This window comes from Alligator sinensis, unplaced genomic scaffold (assembly GCF_000455745.1).
Source record: "Alligator sinensis unplaced genomic scaffold, ASM45574v1 scaffold100_1, whole genome shotgun sequence".
Lineage (NCBI taxonomy): Eukaryota > Metazoa > Chordata > Crocodylia > Alligatoridae > Alligator > Alligator sinensis.
The window spans coordinates 1800420-1821067 of NW_005842193.1; the positions used below are offsets into that span (position 1 = coordinate 1800420).

General features: G+C 42.8%; 1 protein-coding gene across 8 annotated transcripts in view; it reads left to right on the forward strand.

Annotated features, from left to right (window-relative positions):
• The window catches only part of ATXN7L1 (ataxin 7 like 1), a 195278-nt gene that overhangs the window by 117120 nt on the left and 57510 nt on the right, over positions 1–20648 (forward strand). For 6 of the 8 annotated variants that reach the window (XM_006026445.3, XM_006026449.3, XM_025207392.1 and 3 more), the window contains one exon: positions 17002–17224. In XM_006026445.3, coding sequence (XP_006026507.1) covers positions 17002–17224 — 223 coding nt within the window. Of the gene's footprint in view, positions 1–8902; positions 9074–11189; positions 11202–17001; positions 17225–20648 lie in introns of those variants that run through there. The other 2 variants (XM_006026446.3, XM_006026448.3) reach the window with 2 other exon arrangements.

Sequence of the window (20648 nt, forward strand, 5' to 3'; positions counted from 1 at the left end):
GCTGCACTTGTGCATGCATGTTCTGGCAGCAACTTGCCAGTATATGCATCAGAGTCAAATACCCAAAGGCAGAAATTAATCCTTGTCCTTTGTGTGGACCTGCCTGCAAGCCAGAGTTTCCTCTGAAAATCGCCAAGCTTGCTTTGACTTTCCTGTATGAAAAAATGTATAGATCAAACAAATTTAAAATGAGTATGAAGACTTACTTCTGTCCATTTTAAAAGCCAATGATGATTTCTCCTCATTGAGAGATCAATTGTTTTGAGACGGAATAACTTTACACTTAGCTTACAAATCTCAATTCAGTTTTAATGAAGTTGCTTAACACAAGCATGACTGTAATACACACAAGCTTAGAACACTTTCTAACATACTCTGAATGACATTTTCTCTAGTTATGGTGAATATTTGTAACTTTATGTAGTCCCTACAATTCTTCTTACAGTTCTTTAAAATATTGTGTCAGTCTTGCCTACTTTCCAAACCTAGGAAACTTAGTTATCCTATAGGTAAAAAGGTTGACAAAATGAAAGTTTGGATTAAGTGTAGTAACCTTTGTTTTGCATAAGGTCAGGAAAATGAATTGATAGGTGACTGCTGTTGAAAGAGACCACAGTCTGAGTCATCCTTGTTAGTGAAAGGACACATCACAGCATTGATATGCCATGATTTTTATGTAATACAGTTAGAGTTTCATATTTTCAGGAATGTATTCAGCTGGGTTTTTGTCACTGTCTTCAGTTTACCAACTGCTTGAAGTCTCTTGGTACAAGGCGGATTCTGGCCTCTCTGTTCCTAACAGCTTGTTGTTGCAAGATATACAGGCAGTCCTCGACTTGCAACGTTTCGAGTTGCAATGTTTCGCACTTACAACGTTTATAAATTGACACCCTGTTTCAACTTTGACATCGGTTTCAACTTTACAATGCTTGATCCGATTCGACATCATGCCAGTGAACAAGTTTGCCGCGCCGCTCATCTCCGTGGAGAACATCTGTCCAAACTGCCTTGGACACTTTCTTGAAGAAAGCAGACAAGACTCCAGAAAAACCTGCAGCCAGGACTCCTGAGAAGACTCCAGCCAAGAACCCTTCAAAAAGTCCAACTAAGAGCCCTTCAAAAAGTCTAGCAAAGTCACCTCAAAGAAGTCCTTGCAAATCAATACGATTACTATTTACTATATAAATACATGAATGTAACTATATTACTCATCTATAATTGATTGAGTACAAAATTCTTGGGTATTTTTGGTGAAAATAGGGTATTCGGCCTTGGTTTAGGAACCAATCCCCCATTTATAACATTGTTTCTTATGAGAAAATTGGTTCCGAGTTGCAACATTTCAACCTAAGCTGCGGTTTTCAGGAATCAATTGTGTCGTAAGTCCAAGGACTGCCTGTAGAGGGCTCCAGACAAGAGAAGAGCATGTGGTATGGAGGCTCCGAATTCTAATTCCTATTGGTCCACTAATTCAGCTTTAACCTTGGCAAGTTACTTCCTCTCCAACCCAGGCTCCTGCCTATACAATGCTGAATTGCCTAAGGTTTGCAAGTCTTAATTGTATTACTGCTTGTTTGTACAAACTTTGAAAGTAAATACTTTGGGTACTCTCCAACCAGAATCATTTTATAAATCAAGAGTAGACAAAATGTTAAAATCATGACTAAGAAACAACTTTGTCCTTCAGGCAATGACAGCAAACTGCCTTAGGAAGAAAAAACACCAGCATGTACATGGACAACTATAAGCAATGCTTGTTTTTAGTGTGTGAAGTTATATGAAATATGTTTGCGGCATATTCAGGGTCATCATGGAACTGCTTTGCACTCTGACTTCTTGCATCTACATGCAGTCACTGTAATAATGGGCAACTGGGTCTGAGGTGCTGTAAATTGCACTTTTGAAGTAGGAAATTGTGCAGGGTAAAGCAGACATCACCTTCTGGCCAACTTGCTGGTGACACTCTTGCATTTCATGAAAGCAGGTATCATTACAACTGAGGAAACCTTAAAAAATAAAGAAGTCGAGTGAATGTAGGCATGTCTTCAGCATGCCCATGGCCTGAAGATTTCCCTAAACTACTGTGGTATGTAATGGGAGAAATCTAAAAAAGTTGCCTACAAAGGAGTAATTGCATATGCCCATTGAGGCAGTGTCTGTATCTTCATCTGTGTTTAGAAAATGCTCAACACATTATGGGCATTTGAAATAATGGGCTTTTATTGAGCCCTGTGAGTCGTGCTAAGAGTGAGTGAGCTCATAGTCTAAGATATGTATGAGAAAATACTGTCCATATATTGACACCCAAGCTGATTTAATATCTCAGTGGATTTTTACAGAATCACACTTAAATGTAAAACTCACTTAGGCTTTAAAAAGAGGGAAACCTTAGCTGGGCAGACCACTCTTTTGTATGGGAAAGCTAATGCAGAGAGACTGGGGAGAGTCTGGGTGGACTGTTGTTAGGCCTTTGTTTAAATGTGACATTACATTAGATGACCTCTGTGGTTAGCTGCTGTAGTCTGTTCTCTAGAAAAGAAAAGATAAAATCTTGATCAGAAGTGGGGTGGGAGAGTGATGGGGTGGGATAAAAAGCATGAGGCATGGAGAATGTGGACTAATGTGTGTGGCAAAAGAGTGCATGCTTCTAAAAGGTGTTGCCATGATACTAAATGGAGGGCATTTGCGGTCATGAGAAATGTCTAATCATGACAAATAACATGAACAAGAAAACAAATGAAAAGCATGAACTATAGATTTTAATATTAATGTAGAAAAATCTAGGTTGTTTCACCTAGGGTTACTATACATCCGGGTTTTCCTGGACATGTCATCTTTTTGGATTCTCCGATCTCCATCCGGACAGTTTTTTGAACCATGATCAAATGTCTGGGATTTTTCTCCGTTCAACAGCAATGTTTTTCCTGGCACTTCCGGGTTTGCCCTAGCAAGGACTGGTGCTTGGGGCTGGGAGGAGCAGGGAGAAGGCGATTGGAGGTAGGGAGCACCACATGTGTTTGCACATGCATGTGGCTGGCATACAGCCAGGCAGGGTAGTGGGAGCAGCCCCAGCACCTGAATGCAGATAAGTCTATGGGGAGTGAGGGCTGGAGGGCCAGGGTTGGGGTGTGACTTGGTAATGAGGGGCACCAGGGGGGGCAGGGGACTATGGGGCAGGAGTGTGGGGCACTGGCAGGGCCAGCGGTCTATGGGTCAGGAGTGAGGAACAGCAGCAGGGTGGGGGGGGCACTATGGCTTGGCAGTGAGGGGCAACAGAATGGGTAGGGGCAGGGCACCAGCATATCACTGCCCCCCCACAGTCGTATACCCTTCCCCCCCACGAAAGGTGTCCTCTTTTTTGGCACTGGAAATATGGTAACCCTATTTCACCAGCTGTATTTTCGGATCTTCCACTATCATTTGGGGCTCCAAAAGCCAGTTTAGGAAATAGAATGAGTTTCCTCAGTAGCCACAAGGTTAGATTGTGCTACAACAAGAAAGTCACCTCCTTTCAGTGGATTTTTGTGGGGAACTGTGAAATGGGGTTCTGATGGGGGTGTTGTTAGTGTCTGTCATTGAACAAAACTGTGCTGGATGTTACTCATGAAAGGAGAACAAGAACACTGTCTTCTAAAAAAATGTTAAGCTTTTCTCAGTCATTGTCTTGTACTGGGTTTAAGGTGGAGTTCTGAAGTATAAGTATTTTCCATCAGTTAAGCTGACTGAGTCTATGGTGGGTCTACTTTCCTCTTTGTAGCAATCCTTTTTAAGGACTTGTAGGGGCATGGTGAACACTTCCCAATGCTGCATGCAAAACATGCATTTAGGCAATAACATAATGTCCAGCACATTTACCTGAGAAGTTGTTTTGACTGCATTTCAGTGAAGAACCCAAGTGCTGTTCTGAGAGCTTTGGTCTGATGCAGTGAAGTTCTCATCTTCGGTTTTCTGAGTATCCTTGAGAAAGCGACTTTTACTTATTCATTTTAACATGTCATTTTCATATTTCTGCAGCTCAGGTAACCTATCTGTGAAGGGGGAATAGCACTTGCCTGTTTTATGGATTAGTTGATGCTTTTTAAAAAGTATAAATGCCAAGTTCTACTAAGAGTATTATGGTAGCGCTGCGGGTGAGGTGCAGGAGGAACATTTATTGCCTCCCACTGAAGGTCACCCCCAGTTGACCCAGCTACTGTATAAGTGAGCACTTAGTCTCTTAAGACAGGGGTTATGGGAGGGCAAAGGTGGTTAGCCATGATGCTAGCCATATCACCCGCTTTGTCTCTCGCTCCTTGTACAAATAAGTATGCCTCAGTAATGCTAGTACACTAGATGACTAGGTCTGGGTGAACCTTTTTACTTGTGTCATCAGAAAGTACACCAAATGGATTGCACCAGCTAATCCAACAACTGTTTACAAGTCAAATTATTATCTTATTGCCTCTTAGTAAATAGCTGTTTGTTAGCAGAGTTCCAGGGAGAAAATGCATGCAAGAGTAATCCCTGCCGGCAAAGTCCTGAAAAGAAAACTTGTGTTTAATTTTGACACTGCGCTGGAGCGAGGTGTGATTAATCATGGTTTGCTACTGTTAGAAATGAGAAAGGAACTCACTTGCCCACAGCCTGAAACAAATCTCTCTCTAGTCACCTTTCCTTTTGAAATTGATACAAACTTAAGTCAGTGTCTGAAATAATCCTCTGGGCACCTGAGATAAACATTTCTGTAGTCTTTCTCTTCACTGAAATGTAGTTACCACTAGGATGAAACTGTTAACAGGTATATCATAATTTGTTTGCCAGAAACCAAACACCCTGTCCACCTGGAAATATAGGAGGTCTTGGATCTCAGACTGTAGTTACCCAAATTGTTGCTTTGTTCTTGCAGTCAATATGCAGGGTACTTAATTTACAACTACTGATCACCAGGGATCCTGGTTTTCCTTGATAGAAAATTGCAAATTCTCTGATAAAAAAACAAAAAACAAACCCCAAATTTATTATTATTATGAAAGGCCCCTCACTCCCTCTTCACAACCTGCCCCCCGCACCATTGGTACGCCTCACTCCTTCCCATAGTCCCCTGGCCTTGTTGATGCCCCTCACTCTCCCTCTGCACAGCTCTTGGCTCTGCTTGTGCCCCTCACTTCCCCTCCTCCCAGCCTCCTGGCCCTGCTCATGTCCCTCACACACCCTCCCCCTGCTGGTGCCCCTCACTCCTGGAGGGGCAGAGAGGACCCGTGCTGCCCAGATCTATGCACAAAGTGGAGGCAGGGTGGGCTCCCCACTGTGGGCTCAGGCACCTGCCTTGCTGCCCTCCCCCAAGGCCTCCACAGCCCATTGGGTGCAACCCAGCACTGCAGGGAACAGTGGGGCCGCACAGGGAAGTTCGTTGCTGCTGTGAGCTCTGCGCTGCCCTGGCAACACATCCCCTGTGCACACGACAGCAGTGAGGGCCACAACCCCATGCTGCCAGCCCTGCTGCTGCCACGTGGGCAGGGGATGCGTCGCCAAGATAGCATGGAGCTTGCAGTGGCAAGGACATTCCCGCACGGCTCCGCTGTTCCCTGCAGTGCCGGGTCCCTCCCATTGGGCAGCAGAGGGCAGCAGGGTGAGGAGCCCGAGCCTGCCCTGTGCACAGAGCCTGCTCCTGCCTGTGCCCCCCTGGCCCTAGGAGTGCTTGCAGTGGCGGGGGGGCCCGCCCCCCCCCCCGGACAATTTGTCGGTGGCCCTGTCCCCCTCCCCCCCAGGGCCCTGCAGCCATGCATTGCAGCCCCGGGGTCCCAAGCCCCATGCACCGCCTGGCTGGGCAGCAGCCCCTGCCCCATCTAGTGGCAACGTGTGCTAGTGGCCAGTGGCGGCTGAGAGCGCTGGTGCACCCTGTGACAGACTACACTCCCCGCATGGACAATGGGGAGGGGGGCAGGCAGGAGCGCTGGTGCCCACCCTGCAAGCACCAGCTGGGGAGTGGGAGCGCCAGATGAAGCACCGTGGCAACTTCCAGGAGTGCCGCTGCTGCTTCCCGGTTGGCGCGATTGGTCACTGACTGGGCCGCCTTCCCCCCCCACCCGGACTAAGGTGACACCAGTCACCCATGGTCCCAGCCCTGTCCAACTCCCTCCCTCCTTCCCCTCACTATAGGGGTCTCAAACTCCCTCCCCCCCCTTATCCATGTGAGCTACTCTCCAGGCTGCCTGGGGCCATGTGCATATACAGGTTTCCCTCGCTTCATGGTGTACATGCATGCCTGGAAAACCGCACATAACTCAAATTCCCATAAAGGGAACTGACTTTACAATGTAACAAATAGGGATACATTCCAAGACCTTGACTGTACTGACCACCAGACCCATTTCTACCACTTTTATAGGACAATCTTGGTACTTACCAACAGCAGACAGACAGTACACACAAGCATAGGGTGGTGGTGAATGTTACCATAATGGGGATGGCAACTACAGAAACACGTGTTGCAGACAACAATTGAGGAGCACAGATCCACACAGGAGACTATATTTTGGTGCACATCACTCCCACAATGCATCGCGCAAAGCAGCTGACTGCAGGCTTCCACCATATCGATCGCATAAGAGTGAATTTACCTCGCATATAACGAATTTTTGGTATAAAAAGCATCATCACATACGAGCGAATTTGCACACATAGAACCCACATAAAGTGAGGGACACCTATACATATACATGGCGCCCCCTGCCTGAATGCTCTTCTCCTGCTCCCTCCCAGCCCCCTGCAGGCTGAAACTCTGCCAGCCTGCAGAGAGGTCTTTGCAAAACTGCAAAATCCACAGGTTTCTCCGGTAAAATGAGAAATCCACATTTCCCTCCGTTAAAGGGGGAAATCCGTGGTTTTCTCTGTTTTTCTGTGGGAAACGGAAAATCGATCCCTGCTGATCACAACCTTGATTCATATGTTTGAAGAAAAGATAACATAAATACAGGGTTTCCCAACACCCCTCAGAAATATAAGTGAAATTCTAGTAATAACCTTGATGTGATGATTGTTTTCTAAACAGAAGACATAAAGCCAGGCAGCATCCTAGGGCAGGGGTTGCCAACCTGCAGCATGCATAACACAAGTGACATGGGCAGCCTGGGGCTGTAGCATACAGCAGACCAGGGAGGGGACAGGCAGCAGATACAGTAGGTAGGAGAGCAGCAGATTGGGCAGGGAAGGGGATCAAAATGTCACTCGAGGAGGGTTTGGGGGCAAGTCATGGTCTGCCTGCTAAAATGCTTGGTCCCCACTGTCCTAGAGAATCATGTCACACCTGAGGAGGTGGTGCTCTCTCCTACTTTGGGGGTCTTCAAGAGGAGGCTGAACAGATACTTGGCTGGGGTGCTATGACCCTGGCACTTGTTCCTGCCCAGGGCAGAGGGTCGGACCTGATGATCTGTTTAGGTCACTTCTGACCCTAAGCACTATGAAACTCTGTTAGCCACCTGAGTTTTCCTTGGAAATCTTGTATTGAACTACAAGCCCATTTTAGATTATGAAATTTGTTAAGAGAACTGCTCAGTATGGTGTAGGTGCAATCCATAATCACTGTGTGAGAAATTGCCAATTTACACATTTGTATGTGGTTAGAGGAGTCTCAGATTTTTGCCTGGGGATTTTTTAAATCTCCTTATACTCTGAGGGTATAAATAGATGCTGCCAAATGAAGGGGATCAGCTGAGTTGGGATATATCTTAGCATAGCTGATCCATTTTATTGGGTGAAAGGCACATCACCTGTTGTGCTGCTCATTGATCCTGTAGGATTACAGGTGACATAGTCCCTCTTTACAGGAACAGATGTCCAGGGAGTCCCAGATGGGGTAGCCCAGGCAGGTGTCCTTGGAGCTTCATGAACCCAATCCTGTGTGCCCTCGGATTGAGAACTCCTTCTCCGTTGGACTCCTGAAGGCCCCAAAGTGCCTGCCCTGGCAGCTAGAGAGTGCAGGCAACTTCGGGCTGACTGATCTCCTGCCATAAGCTTAAGATACATCTGCTGCAATAAAGCAACACAAATCAATACCATGCTGTGGTACAAATTTTGGACATTTGTGGTACAACAAGAGGTATAGATGTCTGTTTGCTTGGCCTTTGTGCCACTATAAAATTTTTATACCAGCATAAAGGCAACATCTGTTTCCACCCCAACACTAGTGATTTGCTCCCCCCTGTGAAACTATTGCTGCATTTCTAAAATGCCATATATATCCTTTGTAACTTTTGATCTATCTGCACCTTGTTCTAGACAGACTGTCATAAATGACAGGTTCAAAGTGTTTTTCCTCTCTCTCAAAAATGTAAATATATAGTGCCCAGTTGTGCAGTCTTGCTCAAACCTAACCTCCAGGTGACATTCCAGAGGTTTGCTGCAGAAACAATGAGGGTTGTGAGGTAAGTGCCTCAGCAGCTGTTTCTAAAGACCCCCAGGGTATTCTTGGAAGACGCTGAGCACATATTCTTTATCCCTTTTTAAAGGAATTTTGCTGTTTCCAGTAATTTATTAGTGGTTTTCTATACATTATCCCTGATGGCTAGTGTATGGTTAGCTTGGCAAAGCTTCAGAATCATTCTATAAATAAAAAAAATGCTCCAAGGAAGTTCGAGGTTTGACCCACTCTTTGCTTAAAACAGTCTAACCCCTTCCTTCCTCAAGAATGAATAAAGTAAAACCTACCTATAAAAATCTGTTTGTTATTCGTGCTGCCTGTGATCTTGTTTCACCATTTTGCAGTTACTTGAATTGTTTAAACAGTTAAAAAAAGCAGCAGTTTTCAGAGCTTGTTGTTCTTGGCACAGGATCAGTTGTGGTGTCCAACTGGTAGGACCTGAAACTTGGTGTTTAACAAACGCCTGTAGTCAAAACAGTTGGTGTGTGCAAGCACTGATCTGGTATTTGCTGCAGCGGGTCATCTGCCCAATTTTTAACGCATGCAGAATACCTAATCACGTTGCTGTATTGCTCTGACGGCATCCATGGTAATGTGAATCATTTCACGTTCCAAAAGTACAACATGTTTACAGTCGTCGTAGAATCAGATTAAGTTGGCAGCCTGTTCCTCTCTGTAAGTGGTTTTGGTTTACATTTCTTCTTTTAGCAGGATGTTTTGCATAATTTTGCTGATCCTACTTTATTTATAGACTTTTAGAAAGAGGGAACTGTTTTAGCCATTTAGTTTCAGAAAGTGAAGCTTGTATTTATTGCAAATAAACATGTGCAGCACAGTGGTTATTTTTGCAGTTGATCATTTCCCAATTATGTCACTTGACCTAGTCCGGAGCGTACACTTCTTGTACTGTCTTTTGCTCAACTATATTGATACTCTCCTTTGAGTTGGCAGTTTATTTCCTTTGTCAATTTACAAAAAGGATGAAAATGAAACTGACTGTGCCATTTCCTTTACAGCGCACAGTATAAGGGTGGAAACAGTTTGCAGATATTGTTTCCAAACTTTTCAATTGGACTTGGTTGTTTTGTCATACTTGCTGGTAATGTTAGCCTTGGATCCTAAAATGGTGTGCTGTAGTTTGTTAGCATCAAATCTGCTTTAACTTAATATCACGTATTTGGTTTTTAGTTCTTTTAGATCGTGGCTGCAAAAAAAAAAAAAAGTGTCAAAAAGGTGTTTATGAACTCCGATTATGAAGCAACTGCCTGTTCTTGCAAGATGACACATTTTGCCAGTACTTCAGTTTTCTAGTTGCTAACTATAGTTTTGTTTTTAATTGGAATCCATGCCAAATATATTTTCAAACTTTGAACTGGAATTAGTACAGTGCAGAAAGTGTCATGTAATAGTCACTGAAATAGTAGGCTATAAATTGCTCGACTTTGCACAGTGAATGGCTGTGCAATCAAATTGCTTTGAAGTGTAGAGTACCTAGAAATCATGTGCTATATGTACACGCTGTATGGAATCATCATAAGTAATATGTTCATCAATATAATGGCTACAGTATTCATTTACTAAACCAGAGTCGGATTGTAAATGAGATAATGCATTTAATTGAAGTCCTCATTAAATATTTTAAACAAAGATAGATAAACAGCATTTATAAAATGCCAAAAGTCATCTGATTATATTTTTTGAGCCACAGTAAATAATTTGGTGTTGAATCCTGAAAAGAGTAAGACAGACCAATGCTACACATATCTATTAAAAACTTAGAAACATTAAGATTAATTTTACTGTATTGTAATTGATTGCTGGCTGCAAAATATTTGCATACATTTCTTTTATTAATTCAGTATTGCTTGTTCTAATCTAGTATAATGCAGAAGTACAATTCAGAGGGCTAGGCTCACTGAATTGTTCATGAATCAAACTTAATATGAGCAATGCTATCTTCAGCTCTTCAGGAGATTGCTATTTTATTTGACTTGGAGGATTATAATCTTGACAAGAGAAAGTTTAAAAAAAAAACCTAGAAGATTTTGCTTTAGGCCCTTCTTGCAGAAGAAGCAGAACTGCTAAACTAGAATTGTGTCCTACCTTGTCTTCTCTGACCAGGGTTACTGAAATCTACTTGGAGAAGATTGGAAAGAATGAGAGTTTCTCATTTTTCCACCCCTCTCTCTGACCTATCCCTCTCTGCTCTCTCCCTTTTTGACCATTCACAACACTTAGTTATTTCCTGTGATGCAAAGATGATGGAGTGTTTTTGTTTTTTACCCAGAATTACATACCCTGCTGACACAAAGAATAAAAAAGGGTTAGAATGAATGATGAAAGACTCATACCTGTGTTTTCAGTCTTTGTGAAAAGCTATGGTTTTAATGTGAAACTAGGATCTGTTCAGAGTATATGGAATTGCCAGGATGATCCACCTAGAAAAATATGGCTAGCACATCTAATCAGCTTTAATGAGCATCAAATTAGTTCATTTGTGTTTGACTCCAGTATACTTCTGAGACTCATTTTACATGAGGGACAGATAGTATGTAGGATGCTTTATCTTACAGGCATAGTCAGATGTCTAGGGACAAGGAATTAAAAGGAGGGCTTTTAGGCTTGGAGTTTCAGTATTTTTCCCTCTATTTTCCCACCTGCGCTGGTCTGGTGGAACCTGAGTTTGTTGGCCTTTGGGGCATGATATTTTTATTTCCTTATGCTTTTTCTTCTGACAGCTTTCTGGAGCACAGCTGCGGCTCTACCCTAATAACTACCTAATTAGGACCCAGTGGAAATAAAGGTACAAAGACCAGATCATGAGGTCTGGGGCAGCTGCAGCGGAAGATTCAAGAAAAGTTGCAATTCCCCTTTTTGGTGATACAACTGGAAAAGTCTCATGGGTTGGGAGAGCCTCATGAGAGATTCAGGGATCATCCAGTCTTACTTCCCCAGACAACATAAGGACTTCACATCTGGCATGCACAAAATTCAAATTTGGCTGAACCTGTTGGATTACATCCATGTTTCCATGGGACATGGAGAGTCTCTTGGAATAGTTCAGGGATCATTAGCTGTGCTATTCAGAAGGGTGTACTTTGTTATGTAGCAATAAAAGGAAGTTTCAGATCAAAAATAGAAAATACAATGAATACCAAGCTGAAGCTGGTGAACCTTTCAGTACAAAAACAGTTAACTCAGTAGGGGAAAGTTGAATTTTGTTTTTGAAAATGAATGCCATTAAGATGTTAACTCCTTGACACCAGGAGCCAAACTTGGCTGCTGCTAAGTCAGTTGTCACAGTAGATGCGCCAAGACCTGCAGGCAGGCACAAACGGATTAATGCGACAAAGAGGATTGCAACCTCAGTTGCATTCAGTCTGACAGATCACAGAGGCTTGTGGGTTTGGCAATAGTTCTTTTAGAAACCAGTTTTATAATATGTATAATATGTCATTGTGGATGCAGAATAGGAATGTGTCATTTTAAAAACATTTTCAGTAAATTTGTGACATTATCTTTTCAATTCTGTATCTGCCTGGGTAAACAAACATAGAATGGCAAGATGTCTGTGGAAGTCATACAGGTGCAGGATTCAGCTTGGTATAATAATTGCTTAATTGGATTTATGAGTGATATCTCTGTGACAGTCTAATCACCTTCTAAGATTTTTAAGCAACAGTAATATTCTGGGATGAGTAGGGTATTGGGTATACGTGCAGAAGTTGTACTGTTTCTTTTGTTAATGTAAAGAAGCTCAACCTGATTTTCAAAAGGTTGTATATGTATACGTACTTGTATACACTTTTGTACCTAACTTGCATGCACAATTACTCATGAATGAAGAAGTAGATTACCATCTATATGTAGAAATCCAATATGTACATGCACAAATACCAGATATATCCTTAACAAGTTATTGTGTGTACAAATGTCTAATTTACTTGCCCAAGAAAGGACACAGCTGTTCTATTTAGGTAGCTGACAGTGATAATGGATGGACTTTTGGTTTCTGAAATGCGTTAGAGGGAAATGTCTGTCTCTAGATGATTCGTTCAACACCCAAAGCTCTTAGACCCTTTTACCCATAGGATTTCTTACCTTTTCAACAAGTCCAATATCTCCTAGAGAGGCAGGCCCCAGCCTGTGTCCAACTTTTCCCAATCTCCATACCTTTTTCTAAGGAAATTAATTGTGTCTCATTGTTTCTCATTCAGTAAAGTTCTCTTGGCACTCCTTCAGCATCCCAGCCCACCTAGATATTACTTCTCCTTCTGCTCACCTGCAGTGAGCTGAGGCTGGCTTATTTAGGCCCCTGACCCTCCCTACTTCCAGCAGCCCCTAGGGAGAGTAATGGTTAATTGGAGCCAGCTACTTAGGTTTTCCAACCAATATCATTTCAGTCTGTTACAGTTTCCTATAGGCTTCAAGGACATTTCAGCAGACTCCAAATTGTAGTACTGATCATTCTCAAAACTATCTGCATAAAATATAGGATGCCGTTCATAGCCAGGTTGGTACTGATCACAAGAAAGACACCAATTCTGTTATGCTTTATGTAAAACACTGAAGTTGTCCTGGTAGCTTTTCATCCCCCATATCTTACGTACGTGCTTTCTAAAAATGTAAGGATGAACTTTATTGTACATCTGGATTGGATTTCTTATTTCTGCTGTTTCCTTGTCAGATTCAAAACTCCAGTGTGAATGTTCTGAGTTGTTGCGGGGAAGAAGGGTAGGAAGTCAGAGTTATGCTTGAATTTGCAATACAAGTAATGAAGACTACATAAAAAAACAACCCTGAGGCATCTAAGGCATGCGGTTCTTCAGATGACTAAAAGATTTATAAAATGGTCAAGTGTCTGTCTCTGTAAATGAGCTGGAGAGTCATGTTTCTAGGTTAATTTTAATTGCTTAAAATTGAAAGGTATCTTCTTTGAATACAGTCTTATGTATATGATGCTAAAAGTATTATTTGCTGGTATTATGTCAGTTTTGACAGTACCACTACTGTTGTGATAGTCTGCAAAGTTCATGCTGATTACTTAGAGAAAAAGATTACTTAAATTTTACTTTACTGTCTTGCTTTACTTTTATTATGGGGTGATTGTTTACATAACTGTAGCTCATTATTAATATATCAAGATGCCAGTGTTAAAATTTAGAATATCATTAATTATGTTTTGTAAGGTAAATTAGATTAAAATATTTCTTTGTTACTATGGTCCAGAACTGAAGCAAATTAAAAAAAATCCATGTGGTTTAAATAAAGAGAGTAGAAAAAAAAACTGTACACTTAAAAGGGGGAGGGTGGGGGGCTTGCCACAGCTAAAATTGTCGTTGTCAAAAATTTGGAATCCAAAAGTAAAAAAAAAAAAAAAAAAAAATGGTTACCATGTAGTTGTGCCCTGCAAAAGGTTTTTTGAAACTGAAGTTTGTGCTGTGTTTTTTTTTCTAGTGAGGAGTAAGGGAAGGCTAAAAAGTACTTGGGATTTGTACATTTTTCTTTTACAGCTTGTTTGTTGCCTTAACAAGTTGGGAATGTCAAGTTTGATTTTCCGTGGGTTATAAGAAGGCCGCTAGGAAGTCTGAGGCCCGTTCATGAAGCTCTTACACCTTACCGGAAGAGTTTGGAGTGCCATATCCTAAACAAAGATTTATTTCAGGGCTGTCCAACTTCTAAGGCCCTGGGGGCCAAGCAGGCCACACAAGTCGAGCCCTGGACCACTGGACCATGCAGATGCTTCTCTTTCCTTCCCCCTTCTTCCCCCCTTCACACCACATGAGCCTCCCCTCCAACCACTGCACCTAGTGCCCCACCCCTGCTGTATCACGTGGGCACGTGAGCACAGCTCCCCCACTGCAGTGCATGTTCACGTGAGTGCGATTCCCCACACACACAGAACAACTCATGACCTCACAGGCACCACCCAAACACCATTGCTTCACCTGCGCATGAGTCCCACCTCCCCCCCACCACATTGCTCATGCCCCCCACATGTAGCCTCATATTCCCCCCAGCTCCCCATGCTGCTCACCTCGCTGTCCCACCCCGGGGGCAGGGGCAGGGGCAGGGGCAGGAAGCAGCAGCTGGAGGAGGCAGGGGTTGCCCAGGAACTCCAGCTGCTCTTGCAGCCAGAGCTGTGGGGGAAGTGGGGGTCAGATAGGAGGCCGCCTTTTAGCCCCACGCTAGGCCCCATGTTAAACAGCCCTGACTGACTTAATTTGTGATGATGTAGGTCATCAAAGCCATCCACACAATTTTAAGTACTCCAAGACAGGATATAAATTGCTACTGTTTTTAAAAAAGCAAGAAATCTTACAGCAGGCATAAATCCTTTTCTGTCACCTTTACACATGAAAGGTCACCTTAAGCATTCGTGAAAAACTGTACGCATTGATTGGGACCGCTGTCTGTTATGGATGTTGTGTTACTCTTTGCTGCTTCAGTAGAGAGCAGATTAGAGAAACTGGCACTATGCAACAGCTAGGAGTTGATCTAGGCTCCCAGCTGAAATCAGTGTTAAAACTCCCATGGTTTATGTGGTAATAGGATTGTGCCCTTAGAGGAGAAGGGAGTGTGGCGAAGGATGTGAAGACGACTTATTTGCTATGCTTATTGCAGTCTAAGTCATGGAAAAAAGTTCCTGCAAAGAGTGGCTTTGACTAGTGCATATGCCAGCCAAATTGTTTCAATTACTTTGGCCCTCTTTTAGAAAGTATTAAATATTCTTAAAAGTATCAAAACCAGAAAACAATGCTGTATATAGGCACAATTAATCATTCAAATGAAAAACTTTTGCTTTGTGCAACATGATGCTCTTGGCTCTCTTCAGTGTGCTTTTGGTTAAAGGAATGGCATTTTATAGCAGTGGAAAAGGGTAGTACATGATTTTTTTCTTTTTATAAACTCCTTAGAATAAGGGCTCAGACTAGATCTATTGCCATGTATTGTGGCCTAAAACTTGACTTAAACATTCTCAGAGTAAATTCTTCTATTTACAGCATTCAGTTAAAATTATTTACTACTTTCACTGGTGTTGAGATAAGGAAATGCTTTTTGCTTTTATGTAAAAGCAGAACATTAAAATAGTTTAATAATATGCTAATTAAGAGGAATTATGGTCTGGGCACTGGAGTTTGGGGTGAGGAGCCTGACGTGTTAGCTTTGTTCACCTTATTCTCCTAACGCTGCCAGCCTAGGGTTCTGCTCAGCTATAGGAGTTGGTTAGGCAGGCCTTATTCAGCCCTCCACATAAGTCTGTGGGCCACATCTTACCTTTGTCCTCCAGAATCAGTAGTCCCGTCTCCCTTCTGTGGGTTTCCTCCTCCTCTGTCTAGGTCTTCATCACCCCTAAGTCTTCAGTACAATCTCTGAGCAGGAATATACCTTCCCAGGCAGTTGTCCAGATGCCTAGGAGCTTCTGTAACTTTAGTTTCTAACCTGGACGGATCCCTCCTCCCTTCCTCCCAATCTTTGTCGTCCCAGAGAGAGCGGAGCTGGGAGTGGTCTGTCACCTGAGTCCTAAAAGGATGTCTGCCAAGGCTTTACCTGAATTTACAGATCCCATCACTTTTCTTTGGCAGGCTGTATTTTTGTCACTCGTGGACTAGACCCAGGACTTCAGTACCCAGTACCACACAAATCCAGCAGGTCTGGTTGGCTTCAACACCTGTGGTTTTTCCTTAAGGACTTTACCTGTAATGGAATATAATGACCCAACAACCTTCATAAAATGATGTATTATTAAATAATACTTTAGAGATGCATTTAGGGAAAAGATGTTAAGCTGAGCATGTGTGTGCAGGCCTGTCTTTCCTGAAGCCCTTGTGTTCTGTGACCAGGGGCTATCTTAGCTTCTTCAGACACCTTGATGGACCCTATAGCTCAGTGTGAAAACAACTGCCTGACCTTTGAACATAGTCTTACAGTACCCAGGATCGGCCCTGCATGGTGAGCAGTTTTGTAACAGCTGGAGCCTGCAGTTAAAATTATCACAGTTCACAGTTCTGACATAGCTTCTTTACCAGGGTGGAGGTTGCTTATTTTGAGCAGTTTTGTTATTTTTGCTTGCTTTTTCTTTAGGTTACTATATGAGTATGTTTAATAATGAGCAGCCAGACAACGTAGAGCATTCTTCAGGTATTGCTAAGTATGCCCACAAGCAAGCCCTTCCAAAGTCATCTGTGCACTGGACAGTTTCCTGAGGTTAACTTTTCAGTGCCTCAGTTTCCCCTTTATTCTAAAATGTAAGGACAGTAAAACAAGTCTGCTGAGCCATACAGAGATGTTGACGGATAGTTAATGTTTGTAAAAAGTTCTGATGAAACCTGGTGAAATTTCCTGGACAAGTGTTTGGTTTTGCTACTTAGGTCTTATATGGCATCTTATATTTTCAAAGCACTGGACGGCATTGGTTTTCTGTGTAATAAATATCCATTGGTATCATGAGGTTATTTCAACAGTGACTAACTGGAGTAATGTGGAGTGCTGAAAGCTCTGATTTCAACACTGGCTGGCCCAACTTCCTGTTTTCTAACTGCTTTTGTTTACTTACTTTTTTGCCTGTGAAGTGCTATAAGTTTATTTTTTTTCTTTTGCAGAACGGAGACACGGTTCAATGTGTAAACCTTCCCCATCTCCAGCTTCTCCACCCTCCAATCCCAGGACATCACTAGTACAGATGAAACCGAGATCCTGTATCAGTGGCCATAACCCTGTCAGCAGTAACTCAAAGCCATTCAAAACGCCCAAAGACAATCTACTTACCTCCAGTAGCAAACAGCACACTGTCTGTCCTTCAAAAGTATCACGGGATAAACCCTGGTAAGTACCATTGCTGTGGATAGCTGAACTGTTTGGTTGCAAAGCAGACTTCTGAATATTTATCTCATACAAACACATTCTCTTCTGCATATAAAAATTAAGCTCTTGCAATTCCTCTGGGAGGAAGTGGGAAATAAAGGCTATTAAAAGCAAAGCAAGAAATAAAACAGTAGGATGAAAAAGGAAGACTGACAGCTCACCTATCTGACGTACCACAAAATGTATGCTTCTTTGAAATGCATGGAGCAAGTGAGATGTCTTTTGAACTCAATAGCTTAGTTCCACCTAACACCACAAAAGCAGCCTTTAAAATTAATATTGCTAAACATTGGCCTAACCAAAATCAATGAGAGCTTGTTTGCCTACTGCCCCACCATTATCTTGGGCACCAACTGCTGTTACACCTCATTGTTTTAGTGATGACAGCATGTTTGAATGCACAGAGAAAGTGTACTACAAGGAAAGGTTAAGAGAATTAGGCATGCTTAGCTTGCAGAAAAGGCAAGTAGGGGGATATGATAGCAGTCTTCAACTATCTGAACACCTGCCATTAAGAAGAGAGAGTACAACTTTTGTCCCTTGCTCCAGAGGGCAGAACCTTCAATGGCTTCAAATTGCAGCAAAGTAGATTTATTTTGGATATCAGGAAACAGTTTCTTGCTGGTAGAACAGTGGCATAGTCTGCCCAGGTAATCTCCTTGTGCAATCTCCTTCATTGGAGGTTTTCAGGAAGAGATTGGATAAACATTGGATAGAAGTTACTTAGAAGTAAAATTCCTGCAATTTGAGCAGAGGGTCCTCCAGATGACCCTTGAGGTCCCCACCAATCATGTGAGTCTTGTAATCTGTAAACGTCGCTGTTCTCTAGGTCTTACAGTGCATGTGTATGTTTAGGCTGTGCAGTTGCTGAGACAGTCCTCTTATGTCTTCAAAGCACAGTTGTATGAATGTAAGCAAAAGTAAACTATCTTTGTATCTTAAGAAATTAATTAGTCTTCAGTTACACAGAGAAGGGATGCTGTTTTGATTATGGTGCTAATCTGTTACTTGCAAGATCTCAGTTCAGTTCTTGGCTCATACACAGGCTACTTGTGTGACATAATGTCTCTGTTCTTAGTTTTCCAGCTATAGAATTAAGTTAATAGCACTTCCTTTTTCTTATTTGTCTTGTCTCTTTATTGTATGCATTCTTTGGGGCAGGGACCTCTCTTAACAATATTTATATGTCTTGTATCTAGTATAGTAGGGTCCTGATCCAGGTTAGGGTGCCTAGGCACTATGGTCATACAATTAATAAATAAGCAAATAAGTAAAATCTACAAAGCCAAGTTCTCTTAAAGAACAGGCCACATTTTTCTCTGATACAGTATGAACTACAGAGTTTAGTTTATTGTAATGTGATAACAGAGCTGGTCCAGTTCTGACTTTTTACGAACAATCAAATCCTCCAGTTCTACATGACTGAATGTCCCAAACAACTATGGTAAAAACTGACAGAAGATGCATCTCCTGACCTTTAAAACTGGTAATAAAAAGATCTGAAGTAGATGTTACCCAGTTATAATGTAGCTCCTCTCACATACTGTGCAGTACTACTATTGACCACAGGTCCATTTTTTTAACATGTATTCATAAAGCTAAGACTTTTTTTCTTTAACCTTGCTCATGAAATTAAAAAAAAAACCCTTATAGGCTTTCAAAACATCAATGTTGCTGAGCTTTCCAGTCCCAGGAACCTTCACAGCAGTTTTTCATCACAATGACACCCGTGTGGTGCAAGTCCTTCTGCTCAGTGTCATGCACATCCTTCACTGTGCCAGCAGATCGCATTCTTTAAGTCAGCAAAGGCCCAGAGTTCAACAGTGTGTCAGTGCAAATTGGCTCTGAATGGCTTTATTCAGAGACTTGTAAAACAAAATAACCATTTCTACCACGAAACAAATTAGGAAATGTTTCTTAGTCCTAATAAAGAAGGTAAGTTATTTTGTGCAGTGAGCTAGTACAGCCATTAGCTTAGTGGGTCTGTCCACAAAGCATTTGATGTGTTTACAAGTAATCCTCACAACTACTTGCAAAGGGTGGTAAGGAAGTCTTATTGGATTCCCATTTTACAGATGGAAAACTGAGGCACATTTTGGTCAAAGGGTCTGTTCATGAGTTTTTTTTGTCACAATCTGATACCTGGAACTCTTGAGCACGCTGCTTATTCCCAAAACGAGATGGCAAGACTTTTGCTCTTCTGTGGGTGTCAGCCAGTTTCACAAGCCTTAGAAGAGGAAGGACAGTATTCATGGCATTGTTAGGTTTTCTCTTTGGAACTGTGCAGAAGAAAGTCTGCTTATGGTGTGTTGTAAGTTACTGAACATTCAGTGACTCGTGTGTTTTTGATTCATTGATGGTTTTTTTGTTTGGTTGGTTTTTTTAAGCCCGGAAGGTGCCCCGCTGATCACAGAATCATAGAAATTAGGGGCTGGAAGGGACCTCAAAAGATCAAGGCCACCCTCCCCTGCTCTGGGCAGTAATACTGCTGAGATCAAATGATCCCAGCAAGATGTCTGTCCAGTCTCCTCTTGAAGATTTCCAAGGTTGGGGACTGCACCACCTCCTTGGCAAGTCTATTCCCTGGTCACCCTTACTGTAAGGAAGTTCTTTCTTACATCCAACCTGAAAACATCCTGTAACACAGGGGTTTTTAACCTTTTTTTAAGGAATGTACCCCTTCTAGTGGGTACCCCTCCTGGACTGTACCCCCTGGATGAGTGGAGGAGGGTCCACCAGTAACGGGGTGGGGTGGGAGGTACTTGGGTGGTGGTAGCATGTGACAGCGGCAGGAGAAGCCGGGGTACTTGGGAAGTACGCCCCTGCCGCTGCCGTGTGGTAGCGCACTTCCCAAGTACCCCTGCTTCTCTGCGCCACCGCATACCCCCTGGGGCCTTCCCAAGTACCCCCAGGAGTACATGTACCCCCGGTTGATGACCCCTGCTCTAACAGTTTATGGCCATTGCTCCTCGTCCTCCCTTGGGGCATACTAGTTGAACAGTTTTTCTCTCAGCTCCCAGTATTAACACCTTACATACTTACAGATGGCCACCAAGTCCTCCCTCAGTCTTCTTTTCCCCAGGCTGAAGAGTCCCAGATCCTGTAGTCTTTCATCAAAGTGCGGTGCTCAGAACTGGACACAGTACTCTAGCTGGGGTCTCACCAGTGCAGAGTAGAGAGGAAGTATCACTTTGTTGGCCCTGCTTGCGACGCACTGGCTAATGCATCCCAGTATGCCAATAGCTCTGTTGACTACAGTATTGCGTTGGCGGTTCATATGCATCCTGTGATCAGCCATAACCCTGAGGTCTCTTTTAGCCATCATGTTGGCCAGGACATCTCCTCCTATCCTATATTCATGTCACTGGTTACTTCTCCCCAGATG